At 34.8% G+C, this 14,950-nt stretch overlaps 1 protein-coding gene across 2 annotated transcripts in view; it reads right to left on the reverse strand.

Moving 5' to 3' along the window:
* Positions 1–2,978: 2,978 nt before the first annotated feature.
* Positions 2,979–14,950, reverse strand: part of Sesn3 (sestrin 3) — a 68,733-nt gene continuing 56,761 nt past the window's right edge. For both annotated transcript variants that reach the window (XM_004838059.4, XM_021252676.2), the window contains 3 exons: positions 14,597–14,787; positions 12,855–12,999; positions 2,979–10,624 (listed from right to left, as the gene is read on the reverse strand). In XM_004838059.4, the coding sequence (XP_004838116.1) occupies positions 10,538–10,624; positions 12,855–12,999; positions 14,597–14,787 (423 nt within the window). In that variant the 3' untranslated portion in view covers positions 2,979–10,537. The remainder of the gene's footprint in view (positions 10,625–12,854; positions 13,000–14,596; positions 14,788–14,950) is intronic.

The raw sequence follows: 14,950 nt of genomic DNA on the forward strand, positions 1-14,950 counted from the left end.
GCAACTCAGGACCTCGGTAGGGCATGGGCAGACCTGCCTGTCTCTGGATTTTGCTTCTTAATCCATTCTGCCAGTCTGTTTCTTTTGATTGGTGAATTGAGGCCTTAACATTGAGAGTTGTAATTGGTAGATATTGACTCATCCTTGTCATGATGTTTTACTGTTGTTGGCTCTTTTATTTCTTATTTGTTCCCCCTTTCTCTTTAGTTTTTTACCTTGCCTAGTGGCTTTCCTCTGTTGGGCCTCATGGAGTTGTGACCTTCATTGTCTTTTTCTAGGATATTGCTTAGAATTGTTTGGGGTGCTGATTTGGTGTTCATGAAATTTCTCAGGTGTTCTTTGTCTTGGAAGTATCTAATTTCCCCATCGATCTTGAAAGAAAATTTTGCAGGATACAACAGTCTAGGTTGGAAGTTATTTTCTTTTAGGGCTTGAAATACTTCACTCCAGGCTCTCCTTGATTTGAGGGTTTTTGTTGAAAAGTCTGCCATGATTCTGATGGGCTTTCCTTTGCAGGTGATTTGTTTCTTTTCTCTAACTGCCTGTAGGATTTTGTTCTTCTGTTGGGTTTCTGGGATCTTGACTATTATATGTCTATGTGTCAATTTGTTTTGATAATGGCTAGGTGGAGTTCTATATGTCTCAGGTATCTGTATGTCCAATTCTCCACCTCTGTCTGGGAAGTTTTCTACTATTAGTTCTGTGAACAGTTTTTTATGTCAATTGTACTTTCTCCTGTTTTTTCATGGACTCCTATCAGTCTTATGTTATTTTTCATTGCATCATCTAGCAGCTGCTGGATTGATTTCTCGTGGTCCCTTCCTATTTTGAAGAGATCTCTGTTTTCATGGTCCTTAATCCCAATCCTGTCCTCTATATCTGATATTCTATCTTCAGATTCTCTTAATCTGCTTTGCATGTTTTCAGTGGAGTTTTTAATCTCCCGAATATCTGTTTAAATCTGTTTCATGGATTCCATTTCTTTCTTATGTTGGACGATCATGGTTTCCATTTCTTTCTTGTGCTGGGGCATTCCTGGCTTCCAGCATGTTTCTGAGCTCATCTATTTTTTTAATCTGTTTTTGTTCTAGAGCCTCTAATCATGTTTTTCACTCTGCTCTCCATCTCTGTAGTTATCTGGGAAATTATTTCTGTTTTGCGTTTTTCTAGAGTCTCATTCATCTGTTTTGTTACTTCCTGTGCTATCAGTTCAGGGTGTCCAGGTAGTTGATTATCAGACTTTTCCACCTCGTTTCCCCCCAGCTGAGGTAAAGGAGTGATGGGTATGCAGATGGCACTGGAGTCTCTCTCTGGACCCTCTGTCTATGTGTGCTGGGATAGGGACAATGGCCTGAGCTTCCCTCCAGTTGATGTGCCTATCAGGGATTGAGCAGAAACAGGTTGAGGCTGGAGCCAGACAAAATTCCTCTGAAGCTGAGGTTCCAAATAGTAGCAAGAGAGAGTGGAATGCAGTCAGTTTCTATTTTGGCCAACTTGGGTTCTGCATTCTGGGGGCAGAGTGACAGCCTAGAGCCACAGGAGAGTTGCTGGGGTTGGCACTAGCCTATCTGTGTTTGGGAGAGAAGCACTAGATGCTCAAGAGTTCTTTCTTTGCTTTGTTAGTGACAGGCACTTGTGCACAGCACTAGGATGGTGGAAGTCATGCAGGCAACTGTCCTCAGTTCTTGGTCCCACTTGAAACCACATGGGACTGGCCGCATTCCTGATCCCAGTGTCACAGGGCAGCCTCCCTGAAATCCAGTCTTAAGAGTGGTGCCCAGAATTCCCTTCCACATTGCAACACTCATTCCTCACAACACTCAGTGGATTTGTGTCAGTTACTCAGAGCCAGTGCAGTGGAATGTGTGGCTTCCCAGAGACGGGAATAATCAGAGTGGTCTGATCCCTAAAACACTCTAAAATCAGACAACAGGCCCCCTTTCAAGATGGGCCCTGGCTACAGTACTCTGGAGATCCACTGGAAAATGAATTTCTTTTCCCAAGTCAGACTACTGCAAATTTCAGGCCTCTTATTTACTTAGGTTGTAAGCCTACAAGGGCTAAGAAACTTTCCATTAGCTAGGATTGCCAGTATCTGTGCTGATAGAATTTGTTGGAACTCTCACTTTTGCTTCTTGGGAGTGGAGACTCCTCTTCCTCCAGGTGGGGAGCCAGGGACATAGGTGATGTAATACTGTTTCTCTTGCTATCCTGTTGTTAGGGTTTATATCTAGACATCCCATTAAAGCCTCAAAACTTTTGGAATGTGATTGGATTATAGAACACAGCTTTCTTGCTGTAAGAAAGTAGAGCCTAGAAGACCTAGGTCACTGTGGGCATGACCTGGAAGGTTACATCTTACTTGCAGGCTTTTCCCTGACTCTGCTTTCTGGCAGACATAACATGTGCAGCTTCTCCTCTTTCGTGCCCCTTTACCATGCTGCTTTGCCTTGGAGCCAGCCAACTACGGACTAAAACCTCTATAAGCTGTAAGCCAAGATAAACTTTCCCTCCTTTAATTTGCAGGTGTTGGGTATTTGTTCCAGCAATGAGGAAAGTGATTAAGACACCTACAGGTCTCTGTATTTTAAAGGCTTCCATTTTTTTACTTTTGAATTCTAGTTTTCTCTCATAGTCATTTGTCTTAATATGCAGCTATACACCTTTGCTTTAGTTCTCTTTGGAAGAGCAGGTGAGTGTTCTGGCTTATCTTGCCACACTATGCAGTATTTTAAAAGGTAAGAACAATTATACATTTTGAACATTTTATACTTTTGTAATATTCCACTAATACAATACTGAGTGATTATACGAAATGTCTTATGAAAAGTGAGTCAGGAAAAAATTAGGGAAAATGATGACAATGATACAATTCTGATGTCTTTCTGAATCCAAGTCTCAGTAGTCAAGCAGAAATAAACCTAGGTGAGAATGCTACTTCCATATAGATATAAATAAATAAAGCAAGAAAATGAGAGTTCAGTTTTGCCAATTTTATTGAACCAATAAAATTCCTACTAATAACAATGAAATAAATTTCTGCAAGTATAAATGTGATACAGTTTAACAAAAACCCATTGTTCTGTACCTATAAATATTTTCAAAATGTCATAAAAAGTGCAGTTATGAATTGTTAACATGTTAATACACAATTCCTTTATTTCAAATGTGTGTGTCTTGACTAACAGTTCCTTCTGCATCTGTTCAAATAATATTACCCATCCCTCCAAAAAAAAAAGGCATTAAAGCACTAGAATATTACACATAAACTGATCCATTCAGGTCAGCTTTAGTCAGAATTGTAAAATCAGCAACATAAGAAAAATAAAACCTACTTATACTTACAAAAAGCTTCCATGGTTCTATAATCTCCTTAACTGCTGACTCATGTGGAGGGCATTAAGAGTTGAAAAGGCTTATATGGTTAACTACCTTAGACTATATCTACAGCAGGGTCTGGTTTGCCAGAACAAGTTTAAAGTGGCTGTTTATTAAGTTTGCTATTTTTAGAATTGAAACTATAAAGATAAGACTGCCATTTGACACTGAACTTGTGTGAATCCTAAATTGCATCAATGATCTATTTGATAAAGCTTATTCTAATTTAAAACTTTATAGAGTAAGAGACTGATATATAGAGCAGTCTTAAAGATCATGTCATCTGCCTTACATTAGTCAAAAGTCACGTGCTTTGTAAAAAAAGAAAAAAAATTACAGTAACAAAGCACAGGACTACAAAGGCAAAACATCACAGCTTCTGATTACTTTGAATAAAAAGTACCAACGAACACAAAGGATAATTCTGTATTAATACTGATGAATTAAAGAACTATAATAGACGTTTCACAGCATGCTACATATATTGCTCACAAGGATTAAATGATGTCTAAAATTGAAAGTCAAGAAGTTGGCAATCTGATTTCATGTGCAATTCAGCTACAAAGTCTTAATATATACATTCATTATGTAGCTGCCCTGCAAAATCAGGATTAAAAAAAAAGTTTTCAAGTTCAAATCCTATTTCATAAGTTGAAGGATACATCCAGTTCTTCCATGACCAGGAAAGTAATTTTTAGGTTTGAAGGAGCTAATCCAAGAGACAAGGCCACATTCCAAGGCGACCTGACAGGGTTCTTGTTTATCTGCTCAGGTTGCCTGTGGATGGCTTGTGGTTTGTTTTCAGTATCTATTTTATTTTGGGCTAAAAGAGTTATATGTGAAGAGAAAGAAGAAAGAGAAAATTGTACTTTCTCTCCAGAGAGGATATATGAAAGCAAAGAAAATATTTGTACTAGATACAGAGTTTGGATCACTTTCCTTGCTGATCAAGGGTACCGTTTAACTCAACTTTTATTTAAAAGAACCAGAGAGATTAGAAAAGGAAAAAACAGTCTCTCAGCTTTCCAAAGGAAAATTCTTGGCCACCCAATGGATACGTTTCCTTTAGCCTACCATTTGATCCTTTCTTATCAGACTTGGGGGAGCCAGTTGAAAATTTGTAAGACTGATTAATTTAAGAAACAGATGTGTAATTAGTCTCATTCTGAATCATAATGTATACACTTAACTAATCAGAATCTGAGAACAATATTTTAACACTAAAGACTGAAGATTCTTCCTCTGTAATATTCTTTCTGTAGAAATTATACATTCATTTTTAAGAGGTTAACTTGAGGGGTGCAAGAAAATAGATTGTTTTAGCAAAAATTTTTATACCAAAAATTATATTTATCATATTTAGACTTATTAATGTTTGATGATGTTCTAAGGACTATAAAATGGAGCATTTGTTCTAAAGGCTATATTATAGCAAGCACTGCATTCTTTCAAAGATTTTCACAAACATTCAAAAGAACCAGATACTCTCTTCTTCCTCTATAATTTTCTTTTTCTATACTTCATGGTGGTGCAGTCATAATTAGGTTAAAGCCAGAGTGAACATTTCATGATATGATTGAATAAATCTTTCAGCCTTCAAGTCTTATTTCTTAAGTAGGCTACTGGTTCACTTCTGGGCCTTTAAAGAGATATATTGGACATTGGTATCAGGTTAGGTTGCTCATGGCTAAGATAGGAAACATGCAAATACCACCAGAATTCATATTAATCTATACTTTTAACCAAGTGGTTCGCCTTCAAGTCAGAAAACCATCTATAGATAATCATGTCCTATGCTAGAAACCCGAGGCAGTTTAATCTCAAACAATGCTGAGTGCACACAGGCTGGTGAAGAAGAATTTGCATTTTTGTCTGTAATGGTATGATCTGGATATGTCTGAAGTGTAACAAGGGGAATAAAGACTACAAAGTCAATGTATTCTCTTTTCATTCCATAGAAGATACTTCCCTCCATAAGAACAAGGTATGGATGGGGGCTAGAGGTTTGGTCTAACCCAGGAAAGCCTAGTCAAACCCTTAGGTACCCAGTTTTGTGGTATTTTAATGGTGTTCTGAGATTCAGTCAGACCATCTAAACACCCTTATCAATGTCGTCTTACAACAAATGTGTCTCATGGCCCAAATACCACCAATAAAACAAATAACTGAAACATCATTCCATTTATATGCCAGAAATTTCCTGTTCCACTAAAGGGTTACAGGTCAATCTGGACTGCTAGAGAATTTTTACTTTACATTCAAATAACTTGGACTAACACCAGTATTCATTATCTAATATAGATCCAGGTTATGATGGCAATTTAATCACTTTAAAATCCTGCTAAATGCTAAATTCTGCATGGTAGAAATAGTTCAATTTCTGTATCATGTATAAATATAAAGATTCCTACTTTGATAGAAGGCAAAATCTTTTATGACTTATTTAAAATATGGAAGCAGTATTATTGAACAACAGAGAGTGAACCCATGAAAAGGCTGGATACTCTGAATTTATAGGCTATTTGGGGATGAGGTAGAGGAGAACACGATATTTTGGCAGTTGGGAAAAGAGTAAACACAATGGGGTGGACAAGATTACATTGACATTGCATAACATCTGACAGGGTATCTAGGGCAAAAGTCAGCCAAAATACAGATGGACGGTTGAGGGATTTAGAGGGAGTTGTGACAAAGCCATAATCTTCATGAATGGAGAAAACATAACTCAGAAAAGTAAATGCTGGTGACTATCAGCAGGTGGCTGGTGATGTTTAGTTTCGATTGTGAAAGGTGTTCAGACCAAGATAGGCTGAGGGAAGAGAAAGAGAGTGTACAGGTTGAGGCACTTGGAGGAAGAGAAAACAGGGTGGAAAGAGAGGACTAAATGCAGGTAGGAGCTCCCACAAGAGAAATGTTTTCTTTATATTAGGTGCATGATGCTGAGGAAAGCCACCATCTCAGCATTATGTTCCATATATTTTTTGAAAACGTTTCCTCCCTCACAGAGCTATCTTGACATATACCTCTATCTCTGTAACCCACCTCACCCCCAGCTATTTTTGTTCTAGGTCTCACCTGAGCAGATACTGCTAACTAAGCCAAATGAGCATCAAAATAAGCTCCACATACAGTGGTCATTTAAATTCTGTTGACTGAGATAAATACATTCATGCTACAGTACTGCTTTGAGGAGAGACTACTTAATTTGATTCTCAGTCTCCACAGAGATATAATAGGGAAACACAGTTTAGGATGATGGCCACTTAGAATAGATTCTGATTATACAAATTATGTAATTTAAAATTTGATCTGAACAGAGGAGCCACAGGTCTTTCAGTTTACTACTGAACTGTACTAAGAAAATAAATACTACTTGTACAGCATCATTTTTGCATACTTTTAACTCCATGCAAGACCATCTATTTGCATGAGACAAAAAGATCTACTAAGTAAAAAAGCAAAGGTTTCGCTATCCAGAGAAATGACTTCCAAAACACAACATAAGCAAAAACAGAAAAACAAAAAACAAATCTTCATTTTACTATCACAGTGCAAACCTTTTTATAACATGCACTGAAATTTCCCTTTTTTCCCTGATGAATTGTTTTTAGTTAAAAAGAGTCTTACCATCATACATGCATGCACCCTAAAAGTGGTGAAATATTTTACATACATATCTTTAATTGCTGTTAAATTTATTTTGCTGTGGAATAAAAATCTAAAATTTTGGGTTAAAAACCTTATAAAGTCAGAAAGGAAAACGTTGCTCTGAAATAATACTAATTAAACTTTAGAAGTATTAAAAATCTTTAGGAGACATTATAACACAAATAAAATAGGGGCTCTGGTTCAAGTTTTATATGATTTTTACATAAACCTTACATTTGGTTTTCTATTCTAAAAACAGTTCTGTGTTGCTTTGCCATTACTTGGGTTTAAAACCATAATATAAGGCCAAAGCCATACACCCAGATTCCATGTTAGCCATCTTTTATTTAAAGTACCCCAAGTGAGACAAATTCTTCCTGAGACTGAGACAACATACCTAGTTAAAAAAAAGATGAAGGAGTTTTGTCTCAAAAGCCTCTTTTCCCCTAATTCTCACAAGTCCACCTGAGGAAGCCTATTCTGAAGGGTTCAGTGAGGCACCTGCCTGGCTCCTCCTATAGTCCAGTGGGTTAAAGAACAGACTGAGTTTCACAAGGGAGGTTATTTTGATATTTCTTAAGGTGATCTGAGAAATTAAGAATTATCATCAAAGCTGGAAAATTTGAAATTCCAAAGTAAATAAGACATTATTCAAGCATATATTTCAGTGAATTATTAGTGATTTTAACACAATGAGGAAGGAATTAAAGAGTTCACATTCATGTGTGCTTTTTTCATGTATACTTGCACATTTAAGTTTGGCACAATGTGATCCCAAGGTGATAAGCATATAACCACATATTATACCAATTGAACCAGATATCTTTTAAAAAAAACATTACATTTTAATATAAAAAGCTACACTATAAATTACTATATAATAAATTCAATACTCTGAAAAAAAATACCACCCTGGCAAACTGTAATCAAATTTCAAGTTTGCACTGGATAGAGAGAATTGAAAACAAACTCATTGTGAAAAGGGATTCACAGCCTGGAACAAATGCTGCTGCATCTTACCTGGTGCATGAGCACCTTTAGAAGTCATGCTGGTTTACTGAGGCTTGTAAATACATTGTTTTATTTTGTTTTTAGTTCCTAGCCAACTTAATTTCCTGATTACTAAAGAGATGGATCAATGTTGAGCAAAAAGAAATTTTGCTAGGAAAGATATCTATTAAAGGCACTAATTATTACCATAACTCAAACTTTACTTACATTTCTGGGGGAAAAAATAAAAGAAGAAAAAGTGGCCATTTTAGTAACTTATACCTTGTTTCCCCTTTTGGTCTAAAGCTCATATGGTTTCTGTGAGAATTTCTCCTCCTATTCAATACATACAAATCATTTTATTTCATCCTGTAATACAGTTCACCTGCACAAAATGATAGAGCTATTGATTTAAAAGATTCTAATAAAAAATGCAAGAATAAAAGACATCCTCACCCTGAAAGTCCTAAAGTTAGGGAAATTAAATGGACTTTTATGTTTCCATCTATGTTCTGCCATTCTCTTCAAAACTTTCCTTGTAGTTAATACCTATCTATATAATGTGATATTGAAAAAATCAACATACGGTATATGCAATAAACAAAAAAGAGATCTGGCATGAGTTCTTCGAATCATCTCTTTAAATAAACCACCCTGTCCTCAAAAATATTATTAGTCATTTTTTTCCTCATGGAAGGTTTCAAATAAGATCCTTGAATCCAAAAACACAGAACTACTTTATGTTAATATGTTTACAGTCATTTTTGTTTTTCTATCTGAAACAAAATCTAAAGGAAAGCAACCTAATGTATTGTACTAGAGAAGGATGATAAATGGAAGGGGAAAATGATTTGACAAAACACTAGCCCATGATTATTTCACAAGAGAAAAAAAGTAAATCCTATAAAATAAATCTAGAAGAAATTTCTATGGCAACTATAATGGAAAAATTTAACTATATTACTTACTATGGAAAAATGGATATGCTTTAAAAAATTACCATATATGTGTAAAATTCAAGTCACCTTTAATTAACCAAAAAGTGTTTAAGCAGTACAGTTGTGTCCTACTGGATAGTTGTAAGCATCTCTTTAGGCACTTCACTGGTTCACTAACATAATACAAATTAAAGCTATAAACACATAATATTGTGCTCTCTGAAGATAGTCTAATCAAACAACATAAACCAATGCAAAACTGTGACTTTTTGGCTGCTTATTCCTCCCCTATGACTTGATACCTTTTTTCAACCAGTTGTCCAAAGAGATTTTTCTGGGGAAGGGAATGCTTTGGCATTATACAAAGAACATTATTCAACCCCAGTAAGGTAAAACAAAAAAAGCCTAGTGCAATAAAGAAATTTGAGTAAAATTTCTTTATGGCTCTGTTTAAAAGGACACTTCTGCAGTGATATGATAGGGAAAAAGTTTAGTTGAGTATTTTTTAGAACATATTGCACTCTTTTGTTGTTCAATCACATTAATGCATAGAAACACTATTTTTATCTTTGAATTTTAAACTGTTTAACCTATTGTAAGAAGAAAATAATGGAAAATAATTTCTAAAAGCCTAACAAAAAATATAGGCATATTAACCTTTCTTTGCTTATTGTAACACAGAAAAACTTATGAGAAAGGAAAAATGTGCAAAGAAAATTTTTGGTCAGTCTTGTGTGGGTACAAGTTTGTATGTGCTGATTGAATGAACTGTGAGCAGCACTGTGAGCACTGATTATTTAAGGAGACTGAGGATCGTTGTCAGTGATAGAAAGGATTGTGCATAATTCTACTTTTCATATATATATATATCTGATATGGAAAACTGAACCTTCTTTTGTAAAATAGAAAGAAAATAGCTGAATTTGGTATTTCAGTAGCATGCTATAGAATTCATCATGATTAAGTTCACATTAAATTATGGACAATGGCTGTATCACATTTCACGTTGTCGCCAATAGCAGTTAAAAAAAAACTACAAACAAGAAAACACACAGTGCCTGACAAATAATCTCCTGGGGACACAACTTTGTGTCCAGTGAGCAGCTTGGTTCAACAGCGCATGCTTTTCCTTTACCAGATTTAGGACACAACATGAAAATTATAGAATGGCCAGATGAAGTCATTCTTTGCTAAATTACAATATCTGAAGAACAATCATGTGAGCAGATTGTAAGCGCTTTTCCTTATTTAAACCAAAAAGTAAAAAAAAAAAATACACATATACATAAACTCCAAAACACTGAAGTTTAGCATTAACAACCACGTTCCAAAAATCCAACTATAAACAATGTAAAGTAGTGCTCCTCAGTATTATTTTTGCAATTGTTAGTAATGTTAAGCATCAAGAAAAAATGAAACACATCATTGCACATTACAGCGAGGGAAAAAAACAAAAACAAAAACAGCTAAACTCTGACACTAGAGAATTGAATAATTTTGATGCTATATCTCAAAGAGCTTCTGATGTAAATCATATGTGAAAAAGTCTTTACACATATATGACACTGTCCCTTGGTGATACTTCAGGTCAAATGCCGAGTTATGGCACGAAGAGCATAAAGTAGTTCAGCTTGCATCCGTGCTTCCATTAAAAGTAGATTAACATGAACCTAAAAATGAGAATGTTATCATATTAGTAACTATAGGAAAAATGTTTAAAATTTTTCATATATTAGACATTTACAAAAGTTTTTATGTGTACACAGACAATATATAAACATGCATGGCTGGGCATACTTATGCCTGTACATAATGGAATATGCAAACGTGTATTTGTAAAAAATGGCTGTGTAAGCAGTAAAAACAACCCTTAATGTCTATAAAATTCCCATATTGCATATATATTATGCAAAACCAATCAACCATTTAGATTATAAAACTAATGTTTTTTAGCTATTTTCCCACAAATTATGCTTCCTTCTAATTAAAGTATTATCTGGATAAAAATCAACCCTACTTTTTTTTTTTTAACAGCATATGTTTATTACATAGAAAGCTTTTAAAAAATGTCCTTGCATTTACTTGAAAAATACTAAAGTGAAATCTGATGCTTAGTGCAGTTTGTAATTAGTATCTAGTAGTAGTTAGCTATGCACGACTTCCTTAGAATCTTTTAGATAAAAGTGTGACGATGGGCTGGGGATTTAGCTCAGTGGTTTTGCTGCCTGCTGCATAAGCGCAAGGACCAGAGTTCGATCCCCGGTACCCAAAAAACCCCCCAAAATCAATAAAAGTGTGAAGAGTACTTCTAGGGATACTTCTCAGCTGACAGGTGAAAATACCCCAAAATTTTCAAAATTTACTACAAGAAATACTTATTTTGATATCTTTCTATCAGTTGAATATATTGTTAGATATACAAGGTATGACTGAAGAATACAGTGAATGTTTAAATTTAAAAACATTTATTATAGTAAAAGACACACTGCCCTCAATCCTCTTTGTTTGGAATATACTTCTATCATTCTTGCTCCTTTCTGAATCAGTCCTGGAAGTCCTCTTTGTGAGTGCCTTTAGTTGCACTATTGTGGCTGCCTCAATGTCCTGAATCAATTCAAAATGTTTATTAGGGTCATTTTGACTTTGGGAAAAAGCCAGAAGTCACATGGTACAGATCCAGTGAATAGGGTACATGAAAAAACATCATAATTTTTTATGAGCCTACCTCTACTGGATAGCATAGGCAGCAACATTCACTGTATATTTTGATCATGCCTTGTAAAGACACTCAGTAAAGCGTACTTTCAGAAACGCTTCAGAAACTGTCAAAAATGATGGAATAAGTGTGTTTGAGGTGAAGGAAAATATTCTGAGGGGGATTAATGGCAATATATCTTTTATTGTACTTCTGAAAATTTAAACATTCACTGTACATTTTGATTACTTTTTTTTTTTTTGGTACTGGAGATTGAACTTGGGTCCTTGCGCTTGCGCAGCAGGTGGCAAAACCACTGAGCTAAATCCCTGGCTTATATTCTCCTGATGAATAAAAAGAATTTCCAGATAGAATCTGAAAAAGAAAAACTGCTAACACATAAACATGGCATAAAGATCCATCAAGGAGAGATGCTGGAGATGAGACAGATACTTTCTGGTGTGATACTGGCTTGAAGACTTTAAAAAATATGGTACCAAAGTCATAACATTTTTGCCAAGGCCAGACAGCTAATTAGTGAATGTAAGGAGCTAGAAAGATTTTCTTACCCTCAAGTTTAGAAACTTAATAGTTAAAAGGTATAAGAAGGACTTAACTCTTAAAAGGTGTAAGAAGGACTCAACTCTTAACACTATGATGTTGGTAAAGATCCTTTAATTTAATACTAAATTATTAAATTGGGATGAAAAGCTATTGTTCTAATAGGTTAACGCTGGTGGCTAGGTAGTTTTAAATAATCTCTATATAGATATGCCTTTTGGGCCAAGATACAATGATACCTATCACAGTTTCTCAGTAGGTCTGGTTTTTTTTTGTACTGGGGATCGAACTTAGGACCTTGAACTTGTGAGGCAGGTGGTGGAACCACTGAACTAAATCCCTGGCCCAATAGGTCTGATTTTTAAGAATGGAATGACAGGATAATTTCCCAATGACTTTAAAGATAATCAGTTTTTAGATCTAATCTTTCAAAGACTGATTCTAAAATTTATTTTATACAGCATGTTGAACAAAGCATATAACCAAAATTTAGTTAATAGTTTATAAATCTGAATTAAAAAATTTTTAAACCTAGCTAATTATGCCACTAATTTATTAATACTGTCAGGCATCATTTTTCCTAATCAATACTTATTACACTGAACATGTGCCTATGGTATAATGCTTGGTCATGAAACTGTTACCTTTTCTGAGTGTTTGAACTGACGCCAGTAACTATCATACATGCGCTTTGTAGTTCTTTCAGGATAGCAGGTCACTGTCTTAATGTAAACCTTCAGGCTTCGTTCAAGTAACTGATTAACTTCTCCATAATCATAGTCATCATACCTATGAGCATGGTGACAACAGCTTTAGTATGACAAAATCAAAATTTTCAATTTCTAGACTTGTACCCAAGAGACATTTACTGTCTATTAATTTTATATCAAAAGTTCATTAAGTCATCTAACAATTATTTATGGTCTATTATGTACCATGCACTCTTGTAAGTACTGGGGTATGCTAGTAAAGAAAAAAAATCAATCTCTGGTCTCTTATAGCTTAAATTCTATTAGCATATAAAGGGAAAAATGAAAAAGATAAATCAGTAGTATGCAGGTGGTAGTAAGTGCTATGCAAAGAAAATGGATCTGCAGTCCACAGTCTGTAACTGAGTGTCTGACATTTGGGCAAATATCAAAAGGTAGTAAAGGAGACTTAAATTCTGTTAGTGTTTATTTAAAGGAGTAGCTATAATATGTATAGGTATTTTGTTTTTGTTTTGGTTTTTTTTTGGTACTGGGGATTGAACTTGGGACCTTGTGCTTGCGAGGCATGCGGTGGAACCACTGAGCTAAATCCCTGGCCCTAATATGTATATATATTTGAAAATGTAATGATTCTCTCATAATTCATTGTCTAGTATGCTCAGAGGGCACATGGCACAGTTATTTTGTACCATAAAACGGTCTGGGACCAGTCAGACTTCAGTTTGTCAGATTTTGGAATATTTGCATAGACTATTGGTTAAACATCACTAATTTGAAAATCCAAACACTGAAATGTTCCAAAATCCAAAGGTAAAAACTTAAGGATTTCAGACGATTTTGGATGTCAGGTTTTCAGATGTAGTGTTTCTTACAGAGAATGTTCCATCACTGGTTGACTGATCAAGAAATTTTGTGGTTTTTAGTTAAAAAGTTAAATACTTGCTTAACAAACTAAATTCTAATTTATCCCATAAGGGTTTTCTGATAATATATCAGAAAGGATACAGTATATAGTCAAGTTGAATATGTTCATAACTGCAAAATTCGTTTCTGCAAATGTCTCCACAAAAAAGCTTCCAATCTACCCAGCTCAAAAAAGTACATCTCCAAAAAGAGCTTTCTTGATTAGACCATTCAATTTCATTGCCTCATTTACTCACTGTCCTCTCAATGCTAATTTTCTAAATTTAGTAGCTGTTAATTTATATTGACTGATATGTTTCAGTATTCTTATGATGTGAGCTTATGTAACCTTTATCAGGACAAACTCTATTCTAGTTTTGCTTATGCCCTAATTACCATTCCTTCAAAAAAACTCTAATACCCAAACTAAACAAATCAGGATTTATTACAGTGATCTGAAAAATAAATACTTTAAAAAAACTATATTTTCCTAGGAAGGCTTTTTAAGTTTAGTCTGATTCTATTCTATCTCTAATGATTACTGATGCTTTCCCCCTTAGTAAATTATTACTACTGTGTTTATACATGTGCATCATTGTTAAGATTCAAATGAATAAAAATACCTCTCTATAAAATGAAATTAATTTTCAAAATCAAAAGTCCACATATAACATTTTCTCCCAGAATCAAATACTCCTAAATGGGATATATATAAGACTCATGTTAGAATTTTTGCTTAGAAATGTATACAATTGTTCGCACACCAAACATACCTGATCCCAAACATACAGTGAACATAGTTAAATAAAGCTCTGCGCAGCATAGTTGTGTCAACATCTTCATGGGTTGCCATAGTGTTATAGGTGAGGTTGTAGACCATCCGAAACTTCTCATCAAGAAGATGTCCAATGTCAGAATACAGCCTGTTCACCAGGGAGAACCCATGATTTTCCCAGGTATAGTCCTAAAAGAATAAAATGTATCCAACTGCAAAATGAACATTTTCCATTTGAACTGTTTTTATTAAATAAGACTACTGAAACAAGTCAGTAAGGATATTTGTAATTTAGTTTTAGGCTTGAAGCTTTGCTAAGGCTTTACCAAGTACTCTTCACATCAGTCTGTAG

The sequence above is a fragment of the Heterocephalus glaber genome, unplaced genomic scaffold (genome assembly GCF_053883595.1).
Source record: "Heterocephalus glaber isolate CG9 unplaced genomic scaffold, H.glaber_assembly_v1.0 deba00001429, whole genome shotgun sequence".
Taxonomy (NCBI): Eukaryota; Metazoa; Chordata; class Mammalia; order Rodentia; family Bathyergidae; genus Heterocephalus; species Heterocephalus glaber.